Below are 27,965 nucleotides of genomic sequence, written 5' to 3'. Positions count from 1 at the left end.
TGTAAGAAATTGAGGGGAGCAGTTTAGCCTGGATGACTTTTAGATATGGTGTCAAGGTTGGCCCCGATAGTTGGTTTGCTAGATTTTTCAATGTGATGGCGATCAAGGCCTCTCTTCTTTTAGTTTCCTCCATCTGCCGAATGAATGAGCCGGCGGTGTCGAAGATAACTCCCAAGTATTTGTATTCGCGTGAAGACTCCATTTTTTGGCCATCCAGAGTCCAGGACTTCTGATGTTTGTTCCTGGTGTTGATCGACATTGTACGCGTTTTACTTAGATTGATTTTTAAATTATTTTCCTTTGCGTAGCTGTGCATTTCGATCAGCAAATTCTGGAGGCCAATATGTGTGTGGCTAAGAAGTACCACGTCATCTGCGTATAATAAATTACTTAGGGTTTTTCCTCCCAGTCTCGGAGAGTGGGAGTTGGATGTGTCAAGTCGGCCTGATAAGTCTGCCATAAATAGGTTGAACAAAGTCGGGGCCAGCACACACCCTTGTTTTAAGCCTTTAGTCGTACGCACTCTGGAAGACAGATGGGTCCCACTTCCCAGCTTCACCTGCACCCAGGTGTCATAATGGAGTAACTTTAGCATGTTTAGAAGCGATTGAGGTATGCCCCATTGTGCAAGTTTCCGCCACAGCATGCCTCTCTCAATATTATCGAAGGCTGCGCTAAAATCGATATAGCACAAGTGCAGCTGCAGTTTTTTTATTTTAGCTCCGTCCATTATCAGCGAGATAGCCAGGATGTTGGTGGTTGATCCGTTTTTTTTCCGGAAACCCGTCTGGTTCCATGGAATAATCTGCTTTGAGTCCGCCCATGTCACGATCTCCTCTAGGATTATTCCAGCGAAGTATTTGGCCTCGTTGTCAAGGAGAGCTATTAGACGGTAGTTATCAGGGACCATTTTGTCTCCCTTTTTGTGTATGGGAACAATCGTCGACCCTCTCCAAGAATCCGGGATTATGTTTAGGAGTCTGACTTCTGTGAATAAAGGTTGTAATATGGTGGCCCATTCTGTGTCTTTCTCCTTGAACAGGGCTGGCGGAATGCCATTAGGACCTGGAGCACCTTCTTTCCTGCCCTTCCGAATCTGTTTTTTTATTAGGGCTATTTGCTGTGCCGCTGATGGTACCAGGGTAACACTGAGTTGGGATTGATCTCCCGGAATGGTCAGCGTTGTCGTGGTCGTTGCGGGTGCTTGCTCTACGTTGGTGCTTCTTTGTGCCCCTGTCTGTCCCAGGGGGTCGTTGAAATGACTGCCGAGATAGTTGATCCACTGATCTTCCCCAATGTGGAAACCAAGGTCCTTGTGGTCTGGGCGTAGGATCTTGTTTGCGGTTTGCCAGAAGCGGGCGCTATTGTTGCTTTTGGAGTAATATAGAAGTTTTGCCCAGCCTTCGTTTTCTACGTCTCTTTTTATTTCCCATTTTGTCTGTTTGAGCTCAGCCCTTTGTTTTTTCAATATGGTTCGTAATTGTTCGTTATGGGGCGCCGCTCTTAGCCTCCATAAGGATACATTTGCGGCTCTTTTTTGTGAGCGTATAAGTATTCTTTGTCCTCTCTTTAGGCTGGTTCTGCTGTGCTCTGTGTTATGGTTGCCTTTCGGAGCGGTCTTTCTTGCCAGTTTGTTTACTAATGAATCTGTGTATTGGTCCCAGTGGGAAATGAGCCCAACTGCATCTCGTGTATGTATATTATACATTTGCAGGGCAGTTTCGGCCAAGGTAATTGTGTTGGTTGGCGAGCATTTGATTTTCCTTTGATTGATCGTATAAATCTCCCTCAGTGTATTGTCTGGCCTGATTGCCGTTGGCATCTTTGCTGTCAGCTGGCTTACCTGAGGGCGGTGGTCGCTTTCCCCCTGGTCCCCCATTCTGAATTCCCGGATGTATGGAAATAGTGCCAGACTGGCAAAAGTGTAGTCCAGGATGGAGCTGGCTCTGAGAATAGAAAGAAGCTACTGGAGGGGAATTGGACTGAAATCTGCCGTTTAATGCCCGAAGATTTCTGATGTTCAAAATCTTGGAGAAAAGCGTTATTATGGCGCTTTCTCTGATTTGGAGGGGAACTTTGTGCTGGTATACTGTAGATTTTGTTAAGAGCCAGACAGTAATTTTCTGATGACGAGCCAAGTAAGTTTTGGTTGAAGTCCCCCGACAAGAAGAGGAGGGGGTTCTCCAGTTGGGTGACGTGCTCAGCCAGTTGGTTAAAGATGTTCCTTGAGTCTTTGGCTCTGTTTTTGGGATGAACATAAGCAAGGGTCAAAGGGTGCTCAAAACTTTAAGAAATAAAAAAATCTGCAAGGAAGGACTGACACAGTGACTGGGGTACGTGAACAGACACACATGAATGAGTTCAGGCCAGTGTCACGGAAAGAGAGTGATCTTCAACATTAAATGCGCCAATACTCCTCCTATTAATATATACGGTAGCAATGCAGCCATTGCTCTTGCTAGAATTAGACAGGACTTGGGGTATGTTGAAATGCCTAGTTTTCAATATGCAATGAGCGTAGTTCTTGAAAGAGTTAAAGGATTTACAAATATTTTTAATGAGCAGTTATGTTTGTTAAAATTGTGATTGAATCTTACCTTCATATGCAAACGAGATACTAGGCGTGCGTAGTGTCCGTACAGTTTCAATTGCTAGTGTAAAGTATGTGTCTGTGTAAAAAATCCAGGGTCACGCCTACCAAACAATTCCTGTTCTATCCAGATCTCCTTTGAGGCAAATTAAAGTTACATGATTAGCACAAATGTGTGAAATCTTAAATTACGTGTGACAGTCTCTTTCCTCATCACTAGTTCTAATATTGGATTCACATAGAAACTGAACTAACTGGGCATATGCATTAACCACTTAACAGAACTGATAGTCTCCTGGGGCTAAGCGTAATACCCACTGGTATAGCCACGACTACTTTTTGTGTTGTTAGCACAAAGGCACGGGCATCCTTGAGGAACAGAAGAGGACAAGCTACTTCAATAGTTAACAGCAAGTGTCCCGGCTAAAAATAAACTTGAATCTGCACTGTCTTTCAAAATCTTAAGGGATCTATGGTCTTGCCTGGTAGACCCCTCTATAAAATGGATTGTTCTCTCTCTATAAGCAGAAGGGTCGGACAAATGGATGTGGGCATCTGGACACGAAGACTGAACTGTGTATCGGGATCCTGATGTTACTGAGTATGCAACTTGAGCTCTCCTATTTTAGGAAAGAAATGAGGTGCTGGTTGAGAGATAAATGTTTTCTGTGAGTGCAGAGTGCAACTATCCTCTGACTGCTATACTCCAGCATTGGAGGATCTCTCTCTTGTGACAGAGGGACATGAATGCTCTCTAAGACAGTTGCAGAAAGTTACATTTATTTGCTACCGCAAGGCTCAGAATGGCCAATAGAGATCACATGCTTAGGGATGTGAAGAAATGCAGTATTTATGAAGTGTTTCAGCTGTACATAGGCGTCCCAGCAGAGGATACCTAAAATGCTTGGCCCAGTGGTTAAAAAAAAAAACATAACTGCATATGCAGTCTTTTCTTCTGATGTGTAATCAGATTGTGTTGTGCTTCTTCACTTAGTGGTGCAGGACTGAAATACAATCGTTATTTCTCAAGGCTTTAGTTACACGCTGTCTCAGTTTATCTTCAATTCAACCATCTTGATAGTTGAAAATGATGTCCCGTGAGTGGGACCTTCCTTTCACTTGGCAGATTTCATACTGCAGGCTGATGGTAAGACTCCACCCTCTGACTAATGGTAAATTTGCACGCTTACAGTCATTGAAGGGATGCCAAAAGATTACTGTAAGCTTGGTCAGCCCAAGTCAAAAAGGAAGATCATCCTTGAGTCATTCTGAAGTCATCTGATTAATTCAGCTCGGCTATTCCTGCAACTATCTGGGGGAAGTCATCCCAAGCCATCCTGAAGTATACCTATAGGGCAAAATATTTAAATGAGATGACTCTAGAGTCATCACAGAAACTGCTCCAGGATGGGTCACTGATAACTTCAATGGAAAACATGTGATGATTTATTACTGCAGAGTGATTCTGGGATGATTTCAGGATTAGGCTGAATTTCTCCAGGAGGGGTTCCTGATTACCTCAGTGGAAAACGTGATGATCATTTACTAATGGAGGATGATCCCAGGATTATTTCAGGATTACACTGGATTACTCTAGGATGACCCTAGGAGTATTTCAGGTTGGAGCTGTATTATTACAGAACGATCTTGTGATGACGTCAAAATGTGGCTGCATTACTCACGGATGATCCAAGGATAAATTTAGAATAGGGCTGTATACTGACCTTATGGTGGGATGTATTACCACAAAATGGGATCTGGCTGGTGAAGGTGATCTTGAGTAGTAATTGTTAAACCATGTTAAACCATGTTAGACATAATGTGGAAGCTAAGAATTCTGCTTTTTTAGATAAGTTTGCCTGCAGAACAGTTCATTTTAAGAACAAAACCACAAACAACAGTTTCAAAAACGGTCTCCAAATAACAAAATATAAAAAGAAAAAGTGAATTCATAGCCTGAACAGAAAAAAACATTCCCAAACTATTCAATGGAGACATGTGCTGCACATTGGTAATCCAAATGGGTACCTAACATCTAATCATAAAGGGCTAACTATTTAGAGTTATTCTGATTTCCTGAAAGCAGCAATTCAGAATAACTTAAGAACACGCTGTGGTTAGACTCTTCTGATTGAGTTGTAGGAAGTAATTCGCCCTAGCACTGTCCTTGCTCGTCAGTCACAGACTTTGATCGGAGGTATGGGTAGGTATTACCTCAGAAATTCATGGATCACCATGGAATATTTTTTTGCTGTTCACAAAGTTGTGTGCACAGAAAACAGAAGAAGAAACCGGAAAAGGCAACTGTCCATGGAATTCAATTCAGGTTATTACAGAAAATGTACCCAGCCTTACCTATGAGGACATCAGGATAGGTTTAAGTTACTCATGGGCAATTCCACAATTTCTACTTTGAGTGTTCTGTGATCAACTTAATACTACCGGTGTGTTAAGTTAATACACAAAGCAGAGAACTACTAATATTATTGCACAACTTTAAATCCTGTCTCACCTCTATTATTTAATTTTGATCTTTGTCACTCCAATCAAGTAATTTTGTTGATGGAAGTGTAACGATGCTAACACCTAAACTGTAAGTTTAGGGGTTAGCAACATTAGTGCAGGAGCAGTGTTGAGTGCGTAATTGTGTATGCATATGACTTCTGAAGATAGTGTGGTTGAGTGTCTTTAAGTAAGCCTCTAAGTTGGTTTGTGAGTGGTCAAGGGGGTCTACAGTTTAGAAGAGGAGTGAGTTGGTCTTGTGCTTGAGAGCTGTAGAAGTAGCTAATTATTCATGGGTTGATCAAATACTGTGAGCTGCCATGGAATCTGCGAGTGAAGAAAAAAGTGCTTTGTGTGGCTCTGGGGCAATTTGAGTGCCTTTAGTATGTAGTTCCAAGGAGGTTTGATACCTGAAGAGGTCCTGGATGTGTGTGAATGACAGCTTAGGTTCTAACAGGCTGTGAACGATTATATGATGTATGTGGGAGGAGGCAAGCAAATGTCTGATGGTTAGTGATGTTTTGAGAGGGTGCTGTGAGTGACTGAAGGTAACTAGTGCAACTGTGTTATGTTATGAGTCAATTTCAGTAGTGCAGGTAGTGTGGGTGTAGAGCGTTTTGAGTACTGTGAATGGCTCCAGGAATGTTGCCGGGGATATTGCAACTGACTGAATAACATTGCTGGGCTGGGGTGATGAGTTATGCTTTGTGTTGTGAAGGACTATTAGTGAGTGATGTGGGCTGCAATTGATGTGAAGTAGTGAATGAGTGTTGTAAGTTGCTAAGTTGTGAGTGACTGAAGGTTGTGATGTGAAAGAAAAGCTGTGAGTGGCTTGGTAATGCTGTCTGAGGCAATTAGGGTTACACAGAGCTGCCAGTGAGATGTGACTGAATGGCATGAGCAAGTTAGACATTGCGTAAGTGGATGTAGCTTATTACTGTTGTGAGCAAAGCATGTGATTGTGGCTAGTGTTGCTGGTGGGTGAAGTGAATGAGTGGTGTTTCTGACTAGCTGAGAATGAATGATGCATGTAGCTGAAGGTTCTTCTGAGGAGTGGTGTAGCGACTACGCAGTAAAGCGACAGAGGGAAGTTGCTACTGGAGAGCCGTGTAGTGAATGAGGTTTTGTGAAAGGTCAAGGAATATGAATGCCAGAGGAATAAGCATGTGATAAAGTTACTGGTTGAGATGAGAGGTGGTTGTGGGGTCATTTCGTCCAGTGTTTGGGTGATAGTGTACGTAGTTGGTGCTGAAAGAAAGTGCAAATGCAACTTTCTAAAGGCAAGTGAATGGCTGGAGTGACTGGTGCAGTAAGTGGTGCCAGGAGCATAGTGGTGTTCTGAAAGGATGAATGGTGTTTAGTGTAACAGAATGTACGTTGTCAGTGAAAGGGTTATGACTATAGTGCTATTGCATCTTGTATGTGTTTAGTGTTAATTGGATGATGGGGAGTCAATGGTGTAAATAAGTGCTATGAGTGGGTTATCCATTTTGCTGATCTTACCTCGTAGTGTTGTAAGTGGTTGAATCATGCTTTGTGATGGTTTTATGGTAAATAAGTGATTAGTGGTGTGAGACAGTTATATGAGAAGTGTTATAAGTGAGTGGAATGTGCTGTTAGCATGTGGTTGACTGAGCTTTGTTGCACATGGCTAACTAAAGTTATGTGAAATAAAGTTTCTAGCCTGTGCTCCTGAGTGGCATATCCATACCAATTCCTAAGCCATGGTCAGTGATATTCAGAGAAAAAACTGTTCAAGGAGTGAGTTTACAAGCCATTTTGAGCCACCTCCGTCACCAGGAATGTGCTGCGTGGAATGTCAAAATGACACCTTATACTTTAATTAGTAATTTGACTGTATTTTTCCATTGAGGCCGGAAGTACCAGTTGATTAGGTCCTATGTATGGAAAGATTGTGTTACTGCTTGTATGCAAAAGAGCTTGAGACAGAGGACACCATGGAGCAAGCAAATTCTAAGTCTACTTTTTTGAGAAGCAACTGATCTTAATTCTAACACCACAGTCTGTAAGAATACAGATGTGCAAGTAAAGTGTGATTAGCCAGTCTCCTCAAAATGAAACTTAATTTTCTAGTAATGAATGTTTGTATATCCTGAAACAATGAAGTCACTTCTAAGATACTCCAGAAATCATAATTTCGAATTATCCTGGTGCTTGTTTAGAAGACGAAAAGGTTTTTAGCTGGTCTAGTCAGAATCGCAATAAGATTGAAAGATCCTCCTTCAGATTGCCATTATCTAGACTAAGATGGAGTTGGAACATTTCAAATAACAGTCTTGTGCACAAGCTTCTTTTTAGAAAGTCTATCTGGGCATCAAATAAAATGTATCCACATCAATCAAAAGGCAAACACTGCAGAAGCTTTCCTGATACTGGCTGAATGACCCATATTGGAATTAGAAGTCAAATATATAAAAGAAATTGGCAATCATCACTTCACCTTAACCATAATTTTGTATATGAACTGAATTGTATTCCCATTTTCATTAATATTGAATAGCGCATTGAGTACATACAATATTGAGAGTTTTCACTGATCTTTTCTCATGGTTGCCTTTCCTTAAATCGGAGTCTACTAGCAAAAAGCTGGTCCTATTGTGTCTTTATCCTTGAGGGATCGGTTCCTTGTCCATAATCCTGAAGGGAAGGATGGCTTCTCTGTTCTTGATCAGAAGATGGAATGCCAGAAACAAGTACTTCATTACATTGTTGAGGAGAATCTGTGCTTCTTTAGTGTACTGTACTGAACATTTGGAAATATATCTATTGTAATACTCAAAGGCACTTCCACTGAATATGTGATGTTACAATGCATGCGATGCATCACATGCCATTACAACGCGGTCATTAAAACGACTGCATTGTTACATTGCATAATATTACAATGCAAGTTGTTACAACGACTTGCTGTAGGGGGCACTGGATGTTGGAATAGTATACTTTACTATTCCAACTCTAGTCTGTGCAACAGTAGGGAAGGTGTTGGATTTTAATTCCAACACCTTCTGCCCCCTACAGCAAGTTGTTGTAAAGGATTGCGGTGTAATAGTTTGCGATGTAACAACCATGTTGTAATGGAATGCGTTGTATCGCGTTCGTTGTAAATTATGTCTGTCCACTTCCACAAGATGTCCTTTCCTATTCTGAGCAGCATTCATTAGTTAGTTGTAATGACATGGGACAAGGAGCTTCACTTACGTGCCGTCCTTCCTCAGTTATCAGTTTCCTGTATTCCAGTACTAGCTCTGCGAGTGCTTTTGTTTAATGTCTTTCGTTAATGCTGTAATCTTCTGACTATAAACCAAAAGCAGTACCAATATTGCCACACTACTTGAATTATGGATCACGGGTGATCACTCGAATCACTGACTGAAACAGTAATTCTCAGGAAATATTTTATCCGGAATGAATCAGATAAGTTTTATTTTTTGCGTCACATATATCAAATCAATGAGCAATTTTTTCATTTGAATACAAACAACATTTGTTTAGTTCCACATAACATATCAAAAGAACATAAATTCGACAAACAAAAAGACAATGATTTTTCGCAACAAACTCTCAACTTGCATTCGACATTCATACAAAACAACACATTAGTATCTACATACATATAACCATCATATACAAATATTTACAATATCACAATTCAGAAAACATATTATTGGAAATCAGCAAATAAAGGGTTTTGATATGTTTGAGAGTCAATCGAGAATTCCTAATGCTGAGTAGAAGAGGTCTACGCGTTTCGATGACCCCTTGTTGTGGGGAAATCTCATCAGGACCATGTGCCTGTAAATGGAGAACGAGATTGGGTCAACTATAGGGACAAAACCATGCCTCTCAACGCTACAGTGGGGTGTGGGAAAAACTAATCCTACCTCTCAATTGCTGGGTTCTCTTTTGTGGTTGAAAATAATTTTACGCATGCCGCGATTTTCTGGTGTCACAAATTCGGGTGGAAGTGGAGATTTTTGTATTAGCGCGGAAGTAAGTCGGGTGCTGTTTCCCGCATAGAACAATGTAACAGCTTTTTCTGGTATCCTATTTAGTTCGAGTCCGCTGAGTCAATCGGGGGGTCCACGCTCTTCACTGAAGTGAGTAAAACTAGAACACACGAGATCAGGAACACCGACTGGATGGTGCCGGTAGCTGCATTCACTGACAGAGACCGAAGAGCGTGGACCCCCCGATTGACTCAGCGGACTCGAACTAAATAGGATACCAGAAAAAGCCGTTACATTGTTCTATGCGGGAAACAGCACCCGACTTACTTCCGCGCTAATACAAAAATCTCCACTTCCACCCGAATTTGTGACACCAGAAAATCGCGGCATGCGTAAAATTATTTTCAACCACAAAAGAGAACCCAGCAATTGAGAGGTTGGATTAGTTTTTCCCACACCCCACTGTAGCGTTGAGAGGCATGGTTTTGTCCCTATAGTTGACCCAATCTCGTTCTCCATTTACAGGCACATGGTCCTGATGAGATTTCCCCACAACAAGGGGTCATCGAAACGCGTAGACCTCTTCTACTCAGCATTAGGAATTCTCGATTGACTCTCAAACATATCAAAACCCTTTATTTGCTGATTTCCAATGCTATGTTTTCTGAATTGTGATATTGTAAATATTTGTATATGATGGTTATATGTATGTAGATACTAATGTGTTGTTTTGTATGAATGTCGAATGCAAGTTGAGAGTTTGTTGCGAAAAATCATTGTCTTTTTGTTTGTCGAATTTATGTTCTTTTGATATGTTATGTGGAACTAAACAAATGTTGTTTGTATTCAAATGAAAAAATTGCTCATTGATTTGATATATGTGACGCAAAAAATAAAACTTATCTGATTCATTCCGGATAAAATATTTCCTGAGAATTACTGTTTCAGTCAGTGATTCGAGTGATCACCCGTGATCCATAATTCAAGTAGTGTGGCAATATTGGTACTGCTTTTGGTTTATAGTTAGTTTCTGGTGAGGCTTGTCCTTATTGCCAGTGAGCCCAGACCCTGTTCTTGGTATTGGTAATCTTCTGACATCAGAGCTTACCATACATTGTTATTTCTCATAGAACGTCAGGTTCATGTTGTTTTTCCTTGTTTTCCTTATTTTCCGCCTGTACTAATTTTGTGTGTTTAGATGTTGGCAAAAACAGGCAGATGATGTTATGTATAATATAATAAATGATAAACTGCTCCCTAGAGCAGTGGTTTGTTCAAGTTGCATGGAAACTATGGTTGCCATAAAAACAAAACAAAAGGAGTGGCTGTGAATTAAATTATATATCTTCAGGTAATGCTTTGATTTTTTTTTATCATGTTAGATAAAAACCGCCAAGGGGGAGAAAGAAGTATATTTGCAGCAGCTGAGGAGCCTTCAGTACTTGGAGCGCTACGTCTACCTCATTCTTTTTAATGCCTACCTGCACCTGGAGAAGAAGAACTCTTGGCAAAGGCCATTTAGTGTCTGGATGTGTGAGGTGAGATATGCCAAATCATTCTTTAATTGTATTTTCAAGATGTGTTGAATCTCTCAAGTCTATAAAATTGACAGGTTTAGCAAGCATAGTTGAATATAGGTCAGACCCCAATTAATGTGCATGTATTGTAATATAGAGCAGTAAAGCATTTCAATGTAACTGATTTGCCATAGTTGAACCCCTAAATTCCCAAGAATGAATATAGTAAAAACATGTTATTTTGTTGCATGAAAACTTCAAAAGCCAGATTTGGAGTCATATCACCGAGACCACCAATCTCAAACAAGTAAAAGTTAATCAAGTCTCAATCACACTAAAATACAACCAATTGGAGTTTGAGCTGATTTGAAACATGACATCTCAATCCTTATATACAAAAGAATGAATGAATGAGACTATTTGGATGAGCGCAGCAGCTACTACACAAAGAGGTGTCCCAGCACTGATGAGGCATGATGGTCTGCTTATCCATAGGAAAGACAATAAAGGCAGCAATACAAAGTCAACAACGCAAACAAAGATTTAAAACATGTTGGTAAATAAATGTCTTGAATTATTTTCAGAATATATTAAGACTAGCTTTGGTGCGATGGGTAAGCTGCAAGGTATTCTACTCCTTCAGAAGGGATAAGATCCCAAGCATCTATGGTCACCTGTTATTTGTCCAACCTACAGTGGACCCAAACATAATGGCTGTAGTTTTGTCACTGTTTAGGATCAAAGGATTATAGATCGCCCCGCGGGAAACTTCCATAAGACAGTATCTGAGATTTCGAACTGCCTCGTTTGAGTTTCCATCAGAGCTTTGAGGTACCCAGGTAGATATTTCCTTGGCTGTGGATCTATAGTTAGTCAGAATTATGAATTATAAATTCCTACCTAAATTCGAGATGTAACATGCAGTTTAAGTCAAAACTCGTAAAAAGGAGGAATAACATTTCTGGACTTTACTTGCAATCCCAGTTGAGGTTAGCATTGCAGTAAGGTGTAGTATCAGATGGTAGCTAAGGGTACTGAAAGATCTAACAAAATTACGGCAGCCACTTCACCTTCATCCAACATAATTGTAATCTCATGCAAGACTCTGGCTAATACTGTTTCAGTATAAAGGCCTTTACGGAAATCTGATTTGGACCGTATAAAAGAGTTGAAGAAGTTCCAGAAAGTGGGTCAGATGTTTGTTGATTAGGGTTTCACCTATCTTTGCAAAGAAGCGGAGAAGAGAAATAGGCCAGCAATTAGAAATTTAATTTGGATCTAGTCGGGATTCCTAAGTAATGGTGAGACAATACATTGTTTCCTTTTTTGGGTACCTTCCAGATGTTAGTGAGAAGTTATAAAGAACAGTCATTGGATATAAAATAGAATTAGCAACTTTCTTTATCTGCTGTACTGAGAAGACAGTAAACTTTAACTTTTTGACCTTCAGACTTATTCATGAAGGAATCTGTGTATCAGAGAGGTACAACCTCATCTAATTTGCCCTTACTCTGTTTTACGGATGTACCTATTTCGGTTTCTCAAGTCGATAAATTTAGTGACAGGAAATGTTGCTGGTATAGGTTTGCTGTTTTATAGTTCAAGTTGGACTGTTGCGAATTCACTTTTGAGTTTGTTTTCTGTATTACCGTATTTTATTTTTAACAGTTTTTATTAGATTTTGACATATTTGGGTTACAAAACATATATCGCCTTTATAAACAACTGATTCAGGAGGGCTAGTTTGTCCATGATCAAGTTTAGTCTGTTTGCTATGACCTTCATCAGGATTTTTGTGTCACAGTTGATAAGTGATAGCGGTCTGTGAGTCACAGAGTTAAGAATATATTTCCCTTGTTTCGGTAGAGAGATGATTTGCGCCTCTCACATAGATGGGGGGAGTCTGCTGTTATCTAATGCATATTCAAATACATCTTGGAGGATGGGGGCCAGCAATTCAGTATACTTTTTGTAGAATTCTATAGGGAGCCCGTCCGATCCCGGTGTTTTCCCTGATTTCATATGCATTATGGCTTTCCTTATTTTGTCCAATTCAAAAGGGGCGCTTAGGAATTCCCATTCAGCATCGCCCAGCCACCCTAACTCTACGTCTTCTAAATAGGCATTGAGATCGAGTTCATCGTTTTTCTGTGATGTGTACAATGAGGCGTAATGTGTAGTAAAGGTGCGTAGTATGTCCGCATTATTCCTGTACATGACATCCCTCGGACCTATAATCTCCAAAACGGTATTTATTCAAAGTGGCCTACATATTGTGTCTGCCAACACCTTCCTGGGTCGTTCTCCTTCTCTATATCTCCTTGCAACCCAGTGCTTGCCTCTATATTTAATTTCTCTGTCAGCAGTGTCAGTGTATTCAGTGATTTTGTCTTTAAGTTCGGAATTCCCTTGTCTGTCAGCGGTGGTATGAAGCAGTGTCTCTAATTGTTTAATCTCCATTTCAAATTTTTTCAGGGACCTCTGTATGTCTTGTAGTACGCTGAACTTTTGGATATGCAGAACCCTCTAATTGTGACCTTGATGGCCTCCCAAACTGTTTCTACGCTGTCCACAGATCCCTTATTTCTCTGTAAAAAAATGCCTATATTTCTTGTCCCAGTTCTTTGTGATACACCGATCCAGCAGTGTTAGTGGCTGTAACTGTCAGGTCCTTCTTGGGGCGTCATATCAAGGGGGATTAAATAATAGGCTTACTGGAGTGTGGTCTGAATACGTTCGGTCTAGATGTTTGGTCGTGACAATCAGAGAGCCTAGGCCTCGTGTAACCAGGAGGTAGTCCAGGCGGGCCCAGGACGCGAACTGAGTTGCGTTGGGTGTGCCTTAAGCTGTATGTGGGTTGAGGTACCGCCAAGCATCTATTATACCATTGGCTTCCATTATGTTGCGCAGCGCTTTGTATGAGCCAGTGTAATGATGCAGGGCGCGGTTGGATCTGTCCATTGTAGGGTCTGGAGCGACATTGAAATCCCCTCCAGATGAGATGAGTGGAGCCTATCTCTAATATTTTCCCCCATAATGTAGTGAAAAACTCGGGTGAATCTATATTGGGGCCATAACAGCAAGCAATTATTGTTATCCCCCTGGAGTAGGAAGTATATGAGGAAAAAGTTCTGTGTTCTGCCAATTTACTGGCAAAGGAATCAGTGTTTCTCTTATTGATGTGGGTCTCCTGGAGCATGTTTATGTCTGTCTGGTGCCCATATAAATGCGCCAGAACTTGCCAGCGCTTTCTCGGGTCTCCCTGACCCCTAACATTCCAGGTGAGGATTCGGACTGTTGGGGAGCCTGCTAGATTAGTCATGGGGGCTGGTGTGATGGGTTGAATTTCAGGCTAGGTCCCATATGTCTGTGAGGGGGAATAGAATAAAAACAGTACAATTGGACATCACGTGTTGTGCGAGCGGCGAAGAAACTGAATTAACAACCCTATATCCCCCCCTCCCACTGAAGCATCCCAATCATGCCAGAATTACATGTCCCTTCCCCTTCCCATTTCCCCAACTTGCCCTGAAACAGATGCTGACGTATTTCCAGCATAAAACATTGGGGAGCTCCCTCGGGGGGGGGACTCCCAGGGGATGGCACATACTCTCCCTGCCCTCAGAGAGACCCAACTTTGGAGTGGCTCAGCCTCAAGAGGGCAGGGGTGCCCAGAGTATATTGTGTCTCATGATCCAAACTGTCACTTATCTGGTGTTGGCCTCCAGGCGGGCAGGCACGTCCAGAAGTCTAGCTCCATCGTTCAGTCTTAGCACCCCTAGTGTGCGTTTCTGACTGTTATGGGGTTGCCAGCACTTTGTGTGTTCTTCTGCATTCTAGGAGGCGACCCCTTCAAGCTTCAAGGTTGTTTTAGTCCCCTGTTGGTGATTCGGTTCTTGGGGATGAGTTAGGTGAACGTGAGGAGTTATTGTAACGTCGAAGGTGCTTCAAGAATTCATCCACTTGCTGCGGTTTGGTGAAAAATGATTGTTTCCCTTGGTGAGTGACTCTCAGGTGTGCTGGGTATAGAAGGAAGTAGTCGATTTGGGCATATCGCAATTTCTTTTTAACAGGTACAAATTTGCTCCTTTCCTCCTGCACGGTTGCTGTAAAGTCCCGATATTTGGTAAATCGGTTGCCTTCAAAATTCATTTGACACCTTTCTCTAGCTACCTTGTGGGCGGTGTCCCGGTCGCGATAATTTAACATCTCAGCAATGATAGGATGGGGCGTGCTGCCTGGGGGGTCTTGGCCCCAATGACCGGTGCACCCTTTCGAAAAGAAAATGAGTGGAGAAGGATTTAGAACCAATTGTGTCTCTTAGTAATCATTCAACATATTCCTCCATTTTCCCAGTGTTGGTGCTTTCTGGTATTCCAATCACACGTATATTATTTCTGTGACTGCGTGCCTCAAAATCGTTCTTAGCAGCAATAACTCTCAACAGTTTGTCCAAGGAGGTCACTTTTGTCTGGAGTTGGGAGGTTGTGTCTTCGTTGTCTGATGAAATAAGACGTTCTGTCTCTTTTATCCGCTCTTCATGGCCTTCCAATTTATGCACTATGGCATCCATGCGGTTTGACATAGAATCCATTTTGTCAGCAATGGCGGCTGGACCTTGTCGCCCTTCTAGTAGTAGGGCTTTCATGTCCTCTTCAGACGCAAGAGCCGATTCCGATGCTGGTGCTTAGGTGTTTGCAGTGGCATCTTCTTGTTCCATGCGCCCCCCCTTTCTGGTCTCAAACATAAGTCTTGGTTGTTTTGGGTCTGCCTTTCCCATGGTTTACGTATTACAGCCCTTAGGGTCTGATCTGGATCAGAATGAGATGTTTGCTAGTTCATTTGTCACTTTGCGCAGCGTCCAGCTTTGCTCTTCGTTGTTGTCCAGTATCCGGTTGTATTGCAGCTGCTAGCTTTGTGCGGGCAACTGTGTCTCTTGCAAATTTTGGGAATTAGCCCACTTTCAACGTGTCTGTGCTTCAGACGAGGGAGGTCACAGTGGATTAGAGTGGTTGGGGTGCATAGGATGCGTATCCCAGGTGCTACACAGCAGTGCGTTCCCTTCTTTCCTCCACTCCTAGGGGCCTATGCAGGGTGGCAAGGTGACGTGTGCTGTGTCAAAAAGGTGGCTTCCCTCCCCCACAGGTAATGTGAATGCATCCCGGGTGAACGCAGAGTTGGCACCAGCACCCCTGGCGGCATAATCCTATAAATGGTGTTTTTATGGCACTACGCGGAGAGTGGGATTGGACGCTGGTCCCAACCTTACTTTGCACGGGGAGTTGGGGCCACAGACGCCCTTTATTCAGGACGCTTACTTCACTCACTTCGACTCGGGTCTCACGCAGCGGGTGCCACCCAGCAGCATCTCTCCTCTTCCGGTCAGCAGCGGCTGGGGGAGTCTTTCACGCAGCAATCAGGCGCGGGGCGACATCACAAGGCTGCCGATTCTCACCCCCAGCACACACACAGTCCAATCTTGGCGGCAATGGCTGTGCGGCCCCCCACGATACCTGTTGTGCCGGCGTCCACGCTAGTGATGCGATGCGATCGATTAGGCAGCGCTGTTATGCGGGAGGGTGGGAGCCGTTGACCACTCACGCTGTGCTGTCCTGTATAGCGGCCACAATCATCTCTGCCCGCTTGGCCTTGTCACCACGTGGGCACCACGGGCTCCTGTAGTGTGTGCAGCCCAGGCCTCATTCCAGGTGTCTGCACTGTAGCAGCAGCGCTTGCTAACCTCCGGAATTCCGGTGGCCTGGGGCGTTTCACCAACACCAAACTTGCGCGGGGCTGCGACCAGTATGCCGTCTTCACGTCGCTGTGGTCTTTAAGCTTCTAGGACCGTCTGGGCAGGATATATGTGCGGATAAATGCTCCGGGCTGCAGGAGCCGCAATAGAGTGCGCCGATACTGCTTGTGCTCCACCTAGCGCCCGTTTTACCGTATTTATTCTTATTTGTTCATTATTGACATTTTCCATATAATCCATCAGGAAAATAAAGAATACTTTAAAACTATAAACAAAGCCAAAACATAATTAAACTAAAGAAATGCAGATGATGATATATTTTTTATCAATTAAAATACCAATGAAATACATTTTAATTCCTAGACAAACACACAAAATTAGGAGGAATGGAAAAAAGGATGATAGTATAATTTAATGGAGAAAATAGAGGAATGGAAATCAAAGCCAACAACTAAGGAATATTTAATCATACAGCATACAGAATTCTCTCAAATTATATACATCTTTGTATAGCATTTAGATTACATTGCATGTTCACACCTTGACAAAAAATAAGAGGTCAGCATTCCGGTCTTTAATAGATATGAATTTCTTGATTTTCCATCCTTGAAAAATCCATTTGTTAGATACCATTAAACATCAAAACCACCAAAGCAAAGTTCCACTTGATAAGCTCAAAGTTGGTGGTATGGAGTGAAACAAAAGCACAGATGAAAGGAGCGGAGAGCGATCAACAGCCCTCTGTCCAACACTATACTTGAGAATTTCTAATCACCAAAGGAAGCACGGGCCAATATACAAGCCCTGTTTATATTTTCCATAATGTATAAGTACATTTCATGGTTGGCAATATCTTCTAATGTGGTGGAAACATCCCATGCTAAGAACACGTTTATTAAAATATTTTCCATACAGCACTGATTATCAAGTTTCTTGATAACAAAGATGAGAAGGACAACTAACTCCTTCCTGAAACCTATTTCTCCTCAAAAATATCCATGGCATCCAAAATTATTTTCTTCGCCCCACAGAACCTTTTGCACAAACTTGTCAACTTTATTTAAACGTGTGCATCTAGAGGAAGAGGGACATTCTGTAAGAAATGTAAAGCCCTAAGCAGTATACACATTTTCCTTTCATAGATTGTACCCCTAAACGTAATTCTTATATGCTATATCTAGGACAGTTTTGTTAATTTGTTATATAAATAATTTCTAAGGATATCTTGTAGATCTAATCACTGCAAAATCCCTACATTAGTAATATCCTCTCTAGTCCCTTCAAATTACCAGTCCTTAAAATGTGAGGAATAGGAATATATTTTAATAGTGAAGACTTAAGATTTCCTCTAGTTGATTTTTTAGAATGAAATATGTTACCATAGTTAACTCCAAGAACCACTTCCCTACATTCTAATTTTAGGGAATAAACATCATATTATCTTTCTAGAGAAGTATTTAAATTCTCTCTAACTATAATCCTTGGGAAGTGGATCATAATGAATGGAAATAGTGGTTCTGTGGTAATATTTAAACAAAAGTATAATAAGGTGCATCCTTGCCTGGTACCGACTTGTAACTCGATTGGTACATATTATAGCCTTTGAATTAAAATATAGCTGTAGAGATTAACTGTATTTGGCAAAGAAAGTATCTAACTCTAATCGTATGTTCTTACTTTTTGGCCAACCTTTTACGAAAGCAACTTGATCTGAGTGAATAGTAGAATTAATTATATATATATATATATATATATATATATATATATATATATATATATATATATATATATATATATATATATATATATATATATATATCTTAACTTGAGGTACGAACCTGCACCTCATTGTGCAATTGTGCATTTTTTGTGTGACCTTTAACCAATATAATTCCTCCCCATTTTTCTGATGACATCAAGCCTTTGATGGTTCAAGCAAAGCTTTGAATGTGAAAGGTTGGAATTGGAGACAAATAATCCAAAGATTCCACCTTCAAAAGCTACTTATGAGCAATAGTAACTAATTTAACATCTTGTATGATCAAGTATTAAACAGTACACTTGTTTTTCAGTGACGCGCTCTCAAAAGACTCCACAGTAGCATGTCATTGCTATATTAAGCACCAGAGGCATCTCAGGAGGGCCTGTTTTCTTTTAGATAAGGAAAATAAAAGAAAAAGTAGCTTTCCATGGTGAAACTTTATAGAATTCAAGAAATGAGCTACAAACCGATTTAAAACAGTTGTGCATCCACAGATTTCTTTATACAGGTTTAGCACATAAACTGCATATAAAGTTGAAGCATTAGCAAAGAAGACCTCAGGAAATGGTAATGGCAAATGCACTTTTAATACATTTGAGAAATATTTCAATGAGAATAAGCCATCCCCTCAGTGAACAGTAAGTGCAGGTTTGTTTTTTTCTTGGATTTGAGCATTGATATTCATCAATAAATTCAAAAATAGTTACATGAGAGAAAAAAAAGAAAGGAGAGTCCCAAAATATTTTGTAATCCGTAACAACCACTAATGTCCAAGGATTTCTTCCTTAATGCAATTTTTTGTGGAGTCAAAAGAAGAAATACTAGTGTCCTTTTTCTTGTCCTCCTTCTATCCAGAGAATTGGGGGAACATGTCGGAGCTGGTTTTTTACCTTTTATCTGAGCCCTTTTGTTACATGATGATTCCTATTGTTACCTACTGTTGTTCTTTCCAGTGGAGATGTCAACAGATTACAACATTTTGTAATGGGTTGTATGGTCTCGTCAGGACAATGACTGATTATGCTAGGAAGTACTTACACTGTGGCTGAAAGATTGCAAATGTTTGTAAGGAAGTGAATCATCCTTGTGTCACAGTCAGCATTTCTTAATTGTTTAAAGGAGGTGGGTATAAACATTTTCATCTTAAAAAAGAATTCCTCACCTTCTCAATAGTCCTGAGGCAGAAGACTGGTGCTACGAAAGACTTTTTCGTAGCACCTTGTGCACCAGAAGGTGGTGCCATGCGGTTCCGCAATGACGCCATTCCATGTGACTCTTACTTTCTGACGTTTGTTCATTTCTTTCTACACCTCTAGACACGGATCCAGAATTTCTCTTGTCTATCAATCATCTTTTTGTGTTTTTTCCCCACAAAAATGTCACAGTTTCCAAGGGATTTCACCCCTAAGATGACAGACCACTGTTGAAGGCATTCAATGCAATGATCCCCCCACAAATGCAATATGGTGCAGAAATATTATGCTTAAGAGGGAAAAGTACCTGGAACAGAGAAGAGGGGAAATGTTTAAAAGCACTATTGTCATTACCTAGCTCATCAATGTTACAGTCAATCAGATTAGAGCTAGATGTGACTTCATGGGATGTCCAGGTACAAGTAGGTTTGTTAAGGTTCTGGAAATGGCTGGGAACAGGAGAAGGGATGAAAGTGTCACGATGGTGTATGGAGGAGATTCAGAAGAGTGGACTTAGGTGGGCGAATGAAACAAGAAAGAAACTACTCCATCTGCGATAATTTAAAAGTGGAAATGGATTTGCTGTCCCTGTATAATGCAAAGTCAAAGAGTGAGCTTAAACTCCTAGGGAAGGAACTGTCCAATCCCAACGATATAGAGTATCTGTTAAAAAAAGAGTCCGTGCAACCCTTGATAAATAGCTGGAGGAAAGAAAATTGGTATCCCTATTTAGACACCCTGCCAAATCGGGGGCCTAGGATGGAACTTTTAAGGGTGAGAATTGGGATTAACCCAGCTCGGTCAAATGACAAAATAAAAAAGGAATTGTTGGTTCCAGATGATAGATGCACATGCAGGATTGGTACAAAATGTAATTGCTTGCATATATTAATAGACTGTCAAAAATTAGTAGTCCAGCGAAAACAGTTTTTACGACTGATATTTATAAAATATAGCATTGGGTCCCGTCTGCAAGCAATTGAGCTCCTCACAGATATGTTTTACCTTGATATTGCCATTGCGTGGCGAAGTATATCTAGGCTGTTAAAAAGTTGTTCATGGAATAGGAAATGGAGGATTAGATCAAGTAATGAAGAATGGAGAATTAAGTTTTATTTTTTTAATATTTTAAAACAGATTTTAATGAAGTCGAGCTACCCTTAGGATGTTGGAATGCATTTTATTGCTGTATGAAATTGGTTTTAATTATGATGGAGGATATGGAACATCATAAGTACATATGGAAATGATATGTGGTTTTAGTAATTATTTTAAGAATTTTAAAATAAATGTGTATTCCTTGTGGTTTAGAAATCAGTGATCTAAATAAACTTAACATTTTGATTTCACCCCTAAGATGACTGGTTTTAAGCCCTGTAAGAATTATCGCAAACAAATGTCTGTGACAGATCTCCGCCAGGTTTGCCTGTGGTGTCTTTGGTCAAGTCATGGCTCCAAAGCCTGCTGAGACTGTCGATGAACCTGAAGGCCATTAGGGAAACGTAAGGTGAAACTCTACATTGCCAAGCACAAGAAGATGCAGCTCTGGGACTGCTCCCAGTTCCATTCCAAGTCCAACGTTTGTTCTTAGTCCCGTTACGAGAGCCGTTCTCAAGACCGGTCTTTGTCACACTCCAAATCGTCAGGTAAGCATATGAAACATAAAACATAAGAAGTTGAAGTGGAGTTCTGCTCCTTCGCACTATTCCCACTCCACTGATGAAGCATGTGGGCAGCGCCAACGATCCCGCACCCAAATTAGGCTGACTTTGGAGCAGATTCCGCAGCTGTTTCTGACAGCACCTGGGTTTCCAGGGCCTCCAGACACATCACCTTAGATCGGAGACATTCACTCAGCTATGCTCTGACTCTTAAGTTCTTTATCGACTCTCTCTGGTGCGCCTTTAAGCCCCACCAAGCCAAGTGCTCTACCACTTGGATTATTGCTGGTGGGATCACCCTCTGTGTGACCTGGACACTCAGAGCCGCTAATGCACTCAGCTCCAGAACTGGCACCCATACCCAGTTTGGGACCAGGTACATTGACACCTATGCTGACTTTGGGGCCTAAAGAGGTGACCCTGATTGTTCTTTCTGATGTCAATTCACTGCATTTGACTGACGTCGCAGCCAAATTTGATTGAGGCTTCTGCACTCGCATCATCACAAGGCAGACAATACTCTTTACATTCTCTCTTTGGAATGGACTCTGATAACAATTATGACCATAGTAATGAGTTTGCTGAGCTCTATGTAGATGATAATTGGTATGAGGACTTTGAAGATGCTAGTGGGCTGAACAGTTCCCTGAGTCAGCCCTTTTCTCCGCTACTGGCTCATCCACTGAAGAATCTGCATCCTATGCCAAGGTTATGCACAGGGCTGTCAGAGTCCTTGATCTCCACCTCCCCCAACCATGGAGGTGAAAATAAATGTCCAGATGGAAGTCCTGCAGCCTGGCCTGACTGCTTATGAGCCTTTCCAACTTTTAATGAGGCTTTGACTGACACTTTACTAGTGCCTTGGCTTAAGCCTTGGATCAGCCCTCCTGTTAAATGGCAAATTGCCAGATGCCATCACCTATTCCAGATGACCCAACCTTTTTGTCACATGACCATTCTCCTGATAGCCTGGTGGTGCAAGCCTCCACCAGTCGGACCAACCCCAGCCATTTTCCCACCACTCCTCCTGACAGGGATTTGATTTTAGTGGATACATTTGGAAAACACCTCTTCTCATCTGCAACTTTGGCCTTGTGGTCAGTTAATGCTTCCTGTTTACTGTGCTGCTATGCTCATGCCCTCTGGTACTCAGTGGTTCAAATTCTCCCGTGTGTTCCTGTTGGCCTTCGCCCCATTCTGTCACCAGCCATTCAGGTTGGTCATAATGCAGCCAAGATCACAATTTCAAATACCATGACCAACAGGCATCACTCAGAGGCCATAACGTGTGCCGTGCACTGCATTGAGGTTTTCATGGTACATTTTCTGTTGTTAATATCTCTGCCTCGCAATCTGTTACTGACTCTGTTGGATGGGCTATTGGCACCAGTATTGTTATCTGTCACCAGGCGAGGCTATGATCAAGTGGTTCTCTCGGGTGCTGCCCATTCCACCCTGAAGGACATACTGCTGCGGCGTAGCTAGACCTTTTGCCACCTGTGGCAGTCCCTACATTTGCTGCCCCATGATAGCCGCAGGTAAGAGCGGGGGATGCTGGCAATCCCTGCGTTTGCCACCCCGTGATGGCCGCAGGACATCCCCCCTTGCTACGTCACTGACATGAGGTTCAATGTGATTTGACTGCTCGGGGGACAAGGCTGATTCTGCCCTTAAATGTTTAATGGAGGGTAGGGCTACTCACACTCTCTGAGCCCCTATCCACCCAGCCTTCCAGCAACAATTTTAAGTTATTTTCGTGGCTTTGGACAAGGCACTTCCTACCAACAGCCTGTCCCTCTCCAGGAGGGAACACAACAGTTTTGCCGAAGAGGCCATGGTGCTCAGTCCACCACCCCCACAACCCCTCCTGCCAAGCCTCTTTAGTGTACAATTACAGGGTCACAGCCACCATTTGGGAGGCAGAATAAACTGATTCTATCCAGGTAGGCAGGAGGTCACATCATACAGGTGGGTACTTCATGTTGTTTGAAAAGGTTATGGTATACCCTTCCCCGCAGCACCTCCCACCGTTACTCAAGCAACTGATGTAGGACATCTCTCCATTTTCTGGTAGGTTTTCCAAGTCCCTTTCATGAAAAGGGCTGTTGAGAGAATACCAGTCCTACAAGTTGGGCATGGTTGCTATTCCCGCTACTTTCTAATGCCTAAAAACAACGGAAGTCTTCGACCGATTCTTGATATGTGCCCTCTCCATGCCTTCCTCTGGAAGAAGAAGTTCAAAATGCTCACCCTTTCCCAGGCCTTGTCTGCTATCAACTCTGGAGACTAGATTGTAGAATTGAATCTGCAGGAGAACGTTTTCCACATTCCGGTCCTGCCAGCTCCACTGAGCTAAAGGCAGCTTATTTTATGGGAGTAGCATTTTTATTTTGCTGTGCTCCCCTTTTGTTTCACAAAAGTGATGACGAGTTTGGAGAATCACGTTCTCAGGTCAAGGCTGCCAGTCTTCCCCTACATCGGCAAATGGCTGTTGATGGCGGGCACGCCCAAGGCCGTCTCCAGACTAATACAAACAGTTGATCATTCTTGGGGTTTACTGTCAATTTGCCGAAGTCACACCTGACTTCTTCTCAGATGCTCCGCTCACTCAGAGCCATTCTGCATACAGTTTGGTTTTGTGCCTTTTCCCCAGCAAATAGAGTCCATGACAGTCAGGCTATGAGCCTGATTTGTCAGCCTCGGTCCTGGATTTCAGTGAGGTAGACTCTGAGGATACTGGGACTGATGTCCTCCTGCTGGTCGATCACGCCATGTGGCATATACGGGCTCTGTAGTTGGATCTGAAGTCCCAGTGGGCCCAACATTAAGGGGACCTCTCCTACCTTTTTCAGATTTCAGAGAAGACTGCAAAGGAACTGCAGTGGTTGTTGAACCGTGATTGGGTCAGAGGCAGGCCCCTCTCCCTTCCCCATCCAGAGCAGTTGTGACTGATGCCTCACTTCTGGGATAGGGTAGTTATCTAGGAGAGGTGGAGATCAGCAGGGCAAAAGTCCTAAAAAAAGAAGTGGGGGGACTCACCTAGTTAGGCAGTATGCAAGTGACATCATGATGCGCGACATCCCGGCGCGCGACATCTCGGTGCACGACGTCATAGCGCATGACATCACACATGGCAGCACAGAAATTGACATTATAGAAAGTGGCATCACAAACCGCAACTTTACAGGAAGTGGCCTCACAAGAAGTGACTTTAGATCTAAAGCTCTCACATATATGTTTAGCAGGTCTATCATGTGTACGTTTGAGCACATTGCGAGGATAATAGCACAGAGAGCTATGGACAATGACATGTCACTTCTACACCTTGAAATCCCCCAGCTTTATGTAACACATCCTGTAGATTCATTTACAAATGTATATAATTTATTGTAAATGTAATATGCACGCCTAATGTAAAGCTCTCTGAAACCCTGCATTAGGATGAGTAGGGCTATACAAGAAATAATTGAAGTACCACTATTTTTTCAACGCCTCCTCATGGGAAGTATACTTTACTTAAATGCAATTTGCCAGGAAGGATCAACACATCAGACATTCTTACAGTGCATGCATATCTCCTAAACAGGGACTGAACAAAGTGAAAAGCTGCCTCTCTTAAGTATGTGCCCCTCTGCTTCATTTGCATCTAGGTGTGAGGCTCCTGACTGCTCCCAGCCAAGAGAATCGACCAAAAGGTCTGATGACCCCTCAGATTTGGCCTTTGTTATGGGCCAGCAGGAGTCTTAAATAAGTAAGCCCGCCCCCACCAGCATGTTGTTGCTTGTTGCAGATGGATAGCAGACAACGTGTAGGCACTGCTGAAAGTGTCTCGGTATTTGAAAATTACACTGGGACGAGTTCTGCACATTATTCGGTGGGGCGCAAAATTCTTGGCAGGGTGGACAGCGCTCACCCTGTGAAAATAATGGGTGGACACCGTCCACCCACGTGACTCGTGCCCTGAAGATCAGAAGCCTCTGGTCTCCGGTAGAGTCCCGACTCCACATCAACCTTCTGGAACTTAGAGCCATTCGCTTGATGCTAAAACTCTTCTTGCCATCCATCAAAGGGAGGCTGGTGCAAGTTCTCACAGGCAAAACCACCGCTAAATGGCACTGTAACAAACAGGATGGGGTGTGTCAGGAGGCCTTGGGCCTCTGAAAATGACTGGACCACCAAGGTCGTTTTCTGGTGGTGAACCACTTGACAGGATCTTTGAAAGCCATGGCAGATAAGCTCAGCGGTTGGTGCCTAGCAGATCACGAATTGCAATTACACCCGTGGAGCATGTGTCTTCCAATCTGGCTGCCCCTCTGGGAGGACCTGCTGTTACAGCAATAGTGCAGGATTCTGCATCTGGGCCTCCGCAACCTTCACCCTTGTGCATGGAAATTGAGCAATGACAGCTTAACACTTGACTTTCCCCTGTAGGTAGTTAATGTCACTGGGAGGGCGGGATTTTTGATCTCTTATCGCTCTAGATCTAAACCCCGTTCTGGTCGATCGAATCTTTATTGCCTGTCATTGAGGAAAGAAGTGCATCAAAACCAGGTTAGCTTGACCAATAATGGGCTCGACTCTGAAAGACCACAGACTACTTCTAAGTTTAAAAGGTTTATTACAGAGTCATTGATAACTGCAAGTACAGGCATCTCAAAATGAGATTCAAAAGATACAGAGGCACTAATACAAACATATGTTCTCTGAAAGCTCTTAGGCGAGCAAAGAACACTACTAGGACTAGCTCTAAGATCAGCAGGGCTGCAAGCATAGACACAAATTGTGATCTATCCGTCTCCGTCATTTACAAAGGAAAGAAGGAATCAGGTTAGGCTGTCCCTACCCTGTACTAGATGGTATCCCTACTTAACAAAGTCCCAACCTATCAAAGGTGTCAGCTGTGAATGACTTCCTAAGAAGTTCACCCACTCTTATTCTCAGGTGAAAACCTACGATCTCCAGTCATGACCCCTCTCTGCCTACCCATCCGCTCTCTGTAGGGTCCTCAGGCATCTGCTCTAGCTCCACCCGGGGGTGCTGTCCCTAATACAAAAACACAATAATCATTTGAGACGCCCCTCGAGAGACGCCCCTCACGTGGTGTCGATTCTGGCTTTTTCCATGATGATCTTCCTCTAGGCCTCGTGCTTCGCGTTGACCTTGCTTCTCAGGCTCTTCTCCGGCCCGCTGATACCCCCTAAACATTCCTGAATCCTCCTCCATGTCTGTACCAGTCTACTCGAACAAAGCTCTATTCATCAAACTTTTAATCGAAACTCCCTTGCACCTGCAGACAGACATCCGCAGCTTGAATCCCAACTCTCATAGACTTCTAACAGAAGTTTGCAAATATTTCTCGACACAGCTCGGCCTGTACCAGCTCGTGCAAATCAGGAAACCCTTTGTATCGCTTCAGGCCTACAACCATTCCCGCAGAGGTCTTATTCTCTTCAAATCCTTTCATGAATTTAATAACATGTTAACACTTTATTCTGTGATTATGCAAAACACTCTTATGGAATATAAATCTAACGAATAAACAGAATTACTATAACATTAGTGCAATCCATGTCTATGTATATGTGTACCTTTCCAAACTCTTCTGTCCAGGCCATGAGGCCTGCTCCCTTTTATGCTTTGCAGCACGACATTCCTCCATTAGCAGCTACATGACATGGATCCTGATTAATCACGTCTAATAAGAATACATTTTCCACACAATTATGCGTCGGTTCCATTTCTATATGAATTCGCTATGTTAACTACACACATCTAAGAATAGGTGAATATATCTTCAACACTTATAGGCACTTTTTATTATGATTGTGCGACTAACGTGTACTTATGGTGCACTCATACGTTTAGTTCAGTTTGCGCTCTCTCATCACCTTGGCAGTCAGGTGCCCCTCAATGAAAACTGTATATGCCTGGGTAAGTCTGTTTCTTCGTACTGCATTCGCTACATTTACCCCCTCCAGGCCAAGCTGCCTGGTGTTTTATTATCTGGTCTGTCACTTATCCAGCAAGGCCTTGCTCTGGGCACAGTTAAAGGTTATCTTTTGGCACTCATTGCCTTCTTACGGTTGCCTGATCAGTTCTTGTTGTTTAACTCAACAGTTGTAAAGTGATGGCTGTAACATGTTTCCCACTTCTCCATTCGTGATGCCTCACCGGGACCCTTAATCTCATACTTACTTATTTAATGTATACTCCACTTGAGCTGCTGTCCTTTGAAGCTTCTCATTATTATTACGGTGTTACTGATTCCATCAATTCTGCGAAGCGTGTGAGTGAGCTTCAGGCCCTGTGTGTTCATCTACCATAAACCACCTTCTTCCTCGATAAGCTGGTTCTTTGAACTAGACCCTCTTTTTTTCTTGTCAAACCATCACCCTGCCAGCATTCTATTCTCTGCCTCACCCCTCTAAGGGGAAGAGACCCCGAAAGAGCACTCAGTTTCTACAGCGATTGCAGTTTAGACCACCGGGTGGATGATTCGACGTTTGTGAGGCTCGCCCGGCCCAGAAATAAAAAAGCAAGGCTGTGTAGAAGTGTACCATCTCGTGCTGGATAGTACCCTTCATTAAGCGCTGCTATGCACTGGCGAAGAAGCAGCCTCCAGAAGGCTTACACACCCAGTCCACAGACCTAAAGCTGCTACCAGAAAGAAAGAGCATTAACGTATATAAGTAACTTGTTCATTTGCTATGGGCTCTTCGCTCTGGAGAAGTAAATGGTCATATTCAATAATGGTGTTTGTCGTATCCTGTAAATGCAATGAATATGCAGAAACTGCTGATCACTCTCACATAGAGCAGAAGTGATTATTATATTCTGTTCATTTTGACAGTCCTAATTTTCTCAGCAAATTTAGCAGTACATCTTCTTTGTCTACAACCAAAATTGGTATTCTGAAGATGATGAAAAAGCGAAATATCTATATTTCTGCTTCAGCTCTTCAGTGGTCCTGCCTGCAGAGAACGTCCTTGCATACTATTTAGTGGGCAGCAGACTTTAAAT

General features: G+C 42.5%; 1 protein-coding gene across 2 annotated transcripts in view; it reads left to right on the top strand.

Moving 5' to 3' along the window:
• Positions 1-27,965, top strand: part of PALD1 (phosphatase domain containing paladin 1) — a 1,202,673-nt gene that overhangs the window by 1,081,158 nt on the left and 93,550 nt on the right. For both annotated transcript variants that reach the window (XM_086922256.1, XM_086922257.1), the window contains exon 19: positions 10,443-10,598. In XM_086922256.1, the coding sequence (XP_086778382.1) occupies positions 10,443-10,598 (156 nt within the window). The remainder of the gene's footprint in view (positions 1-10,442; positions 10,599-27,965) is intronic.

Source organism: Lissotriton vulgaris, chromosome 5 (genome assembly GCF_964263255.1).
Source record: "Lissotriton vulgaris chromosome 5, aLisVul1.2, whole genome shotgun sequence".
Lineage (NCBI taxonomy): Eukaryota > Metazoa > Chordata > Amphibia > Caudata > Salamandridae > Lissotriton > Lissotriton vulgaris.
This window is presented reverse-complemented; position numbering and strand designations above follow the sequence as displayed.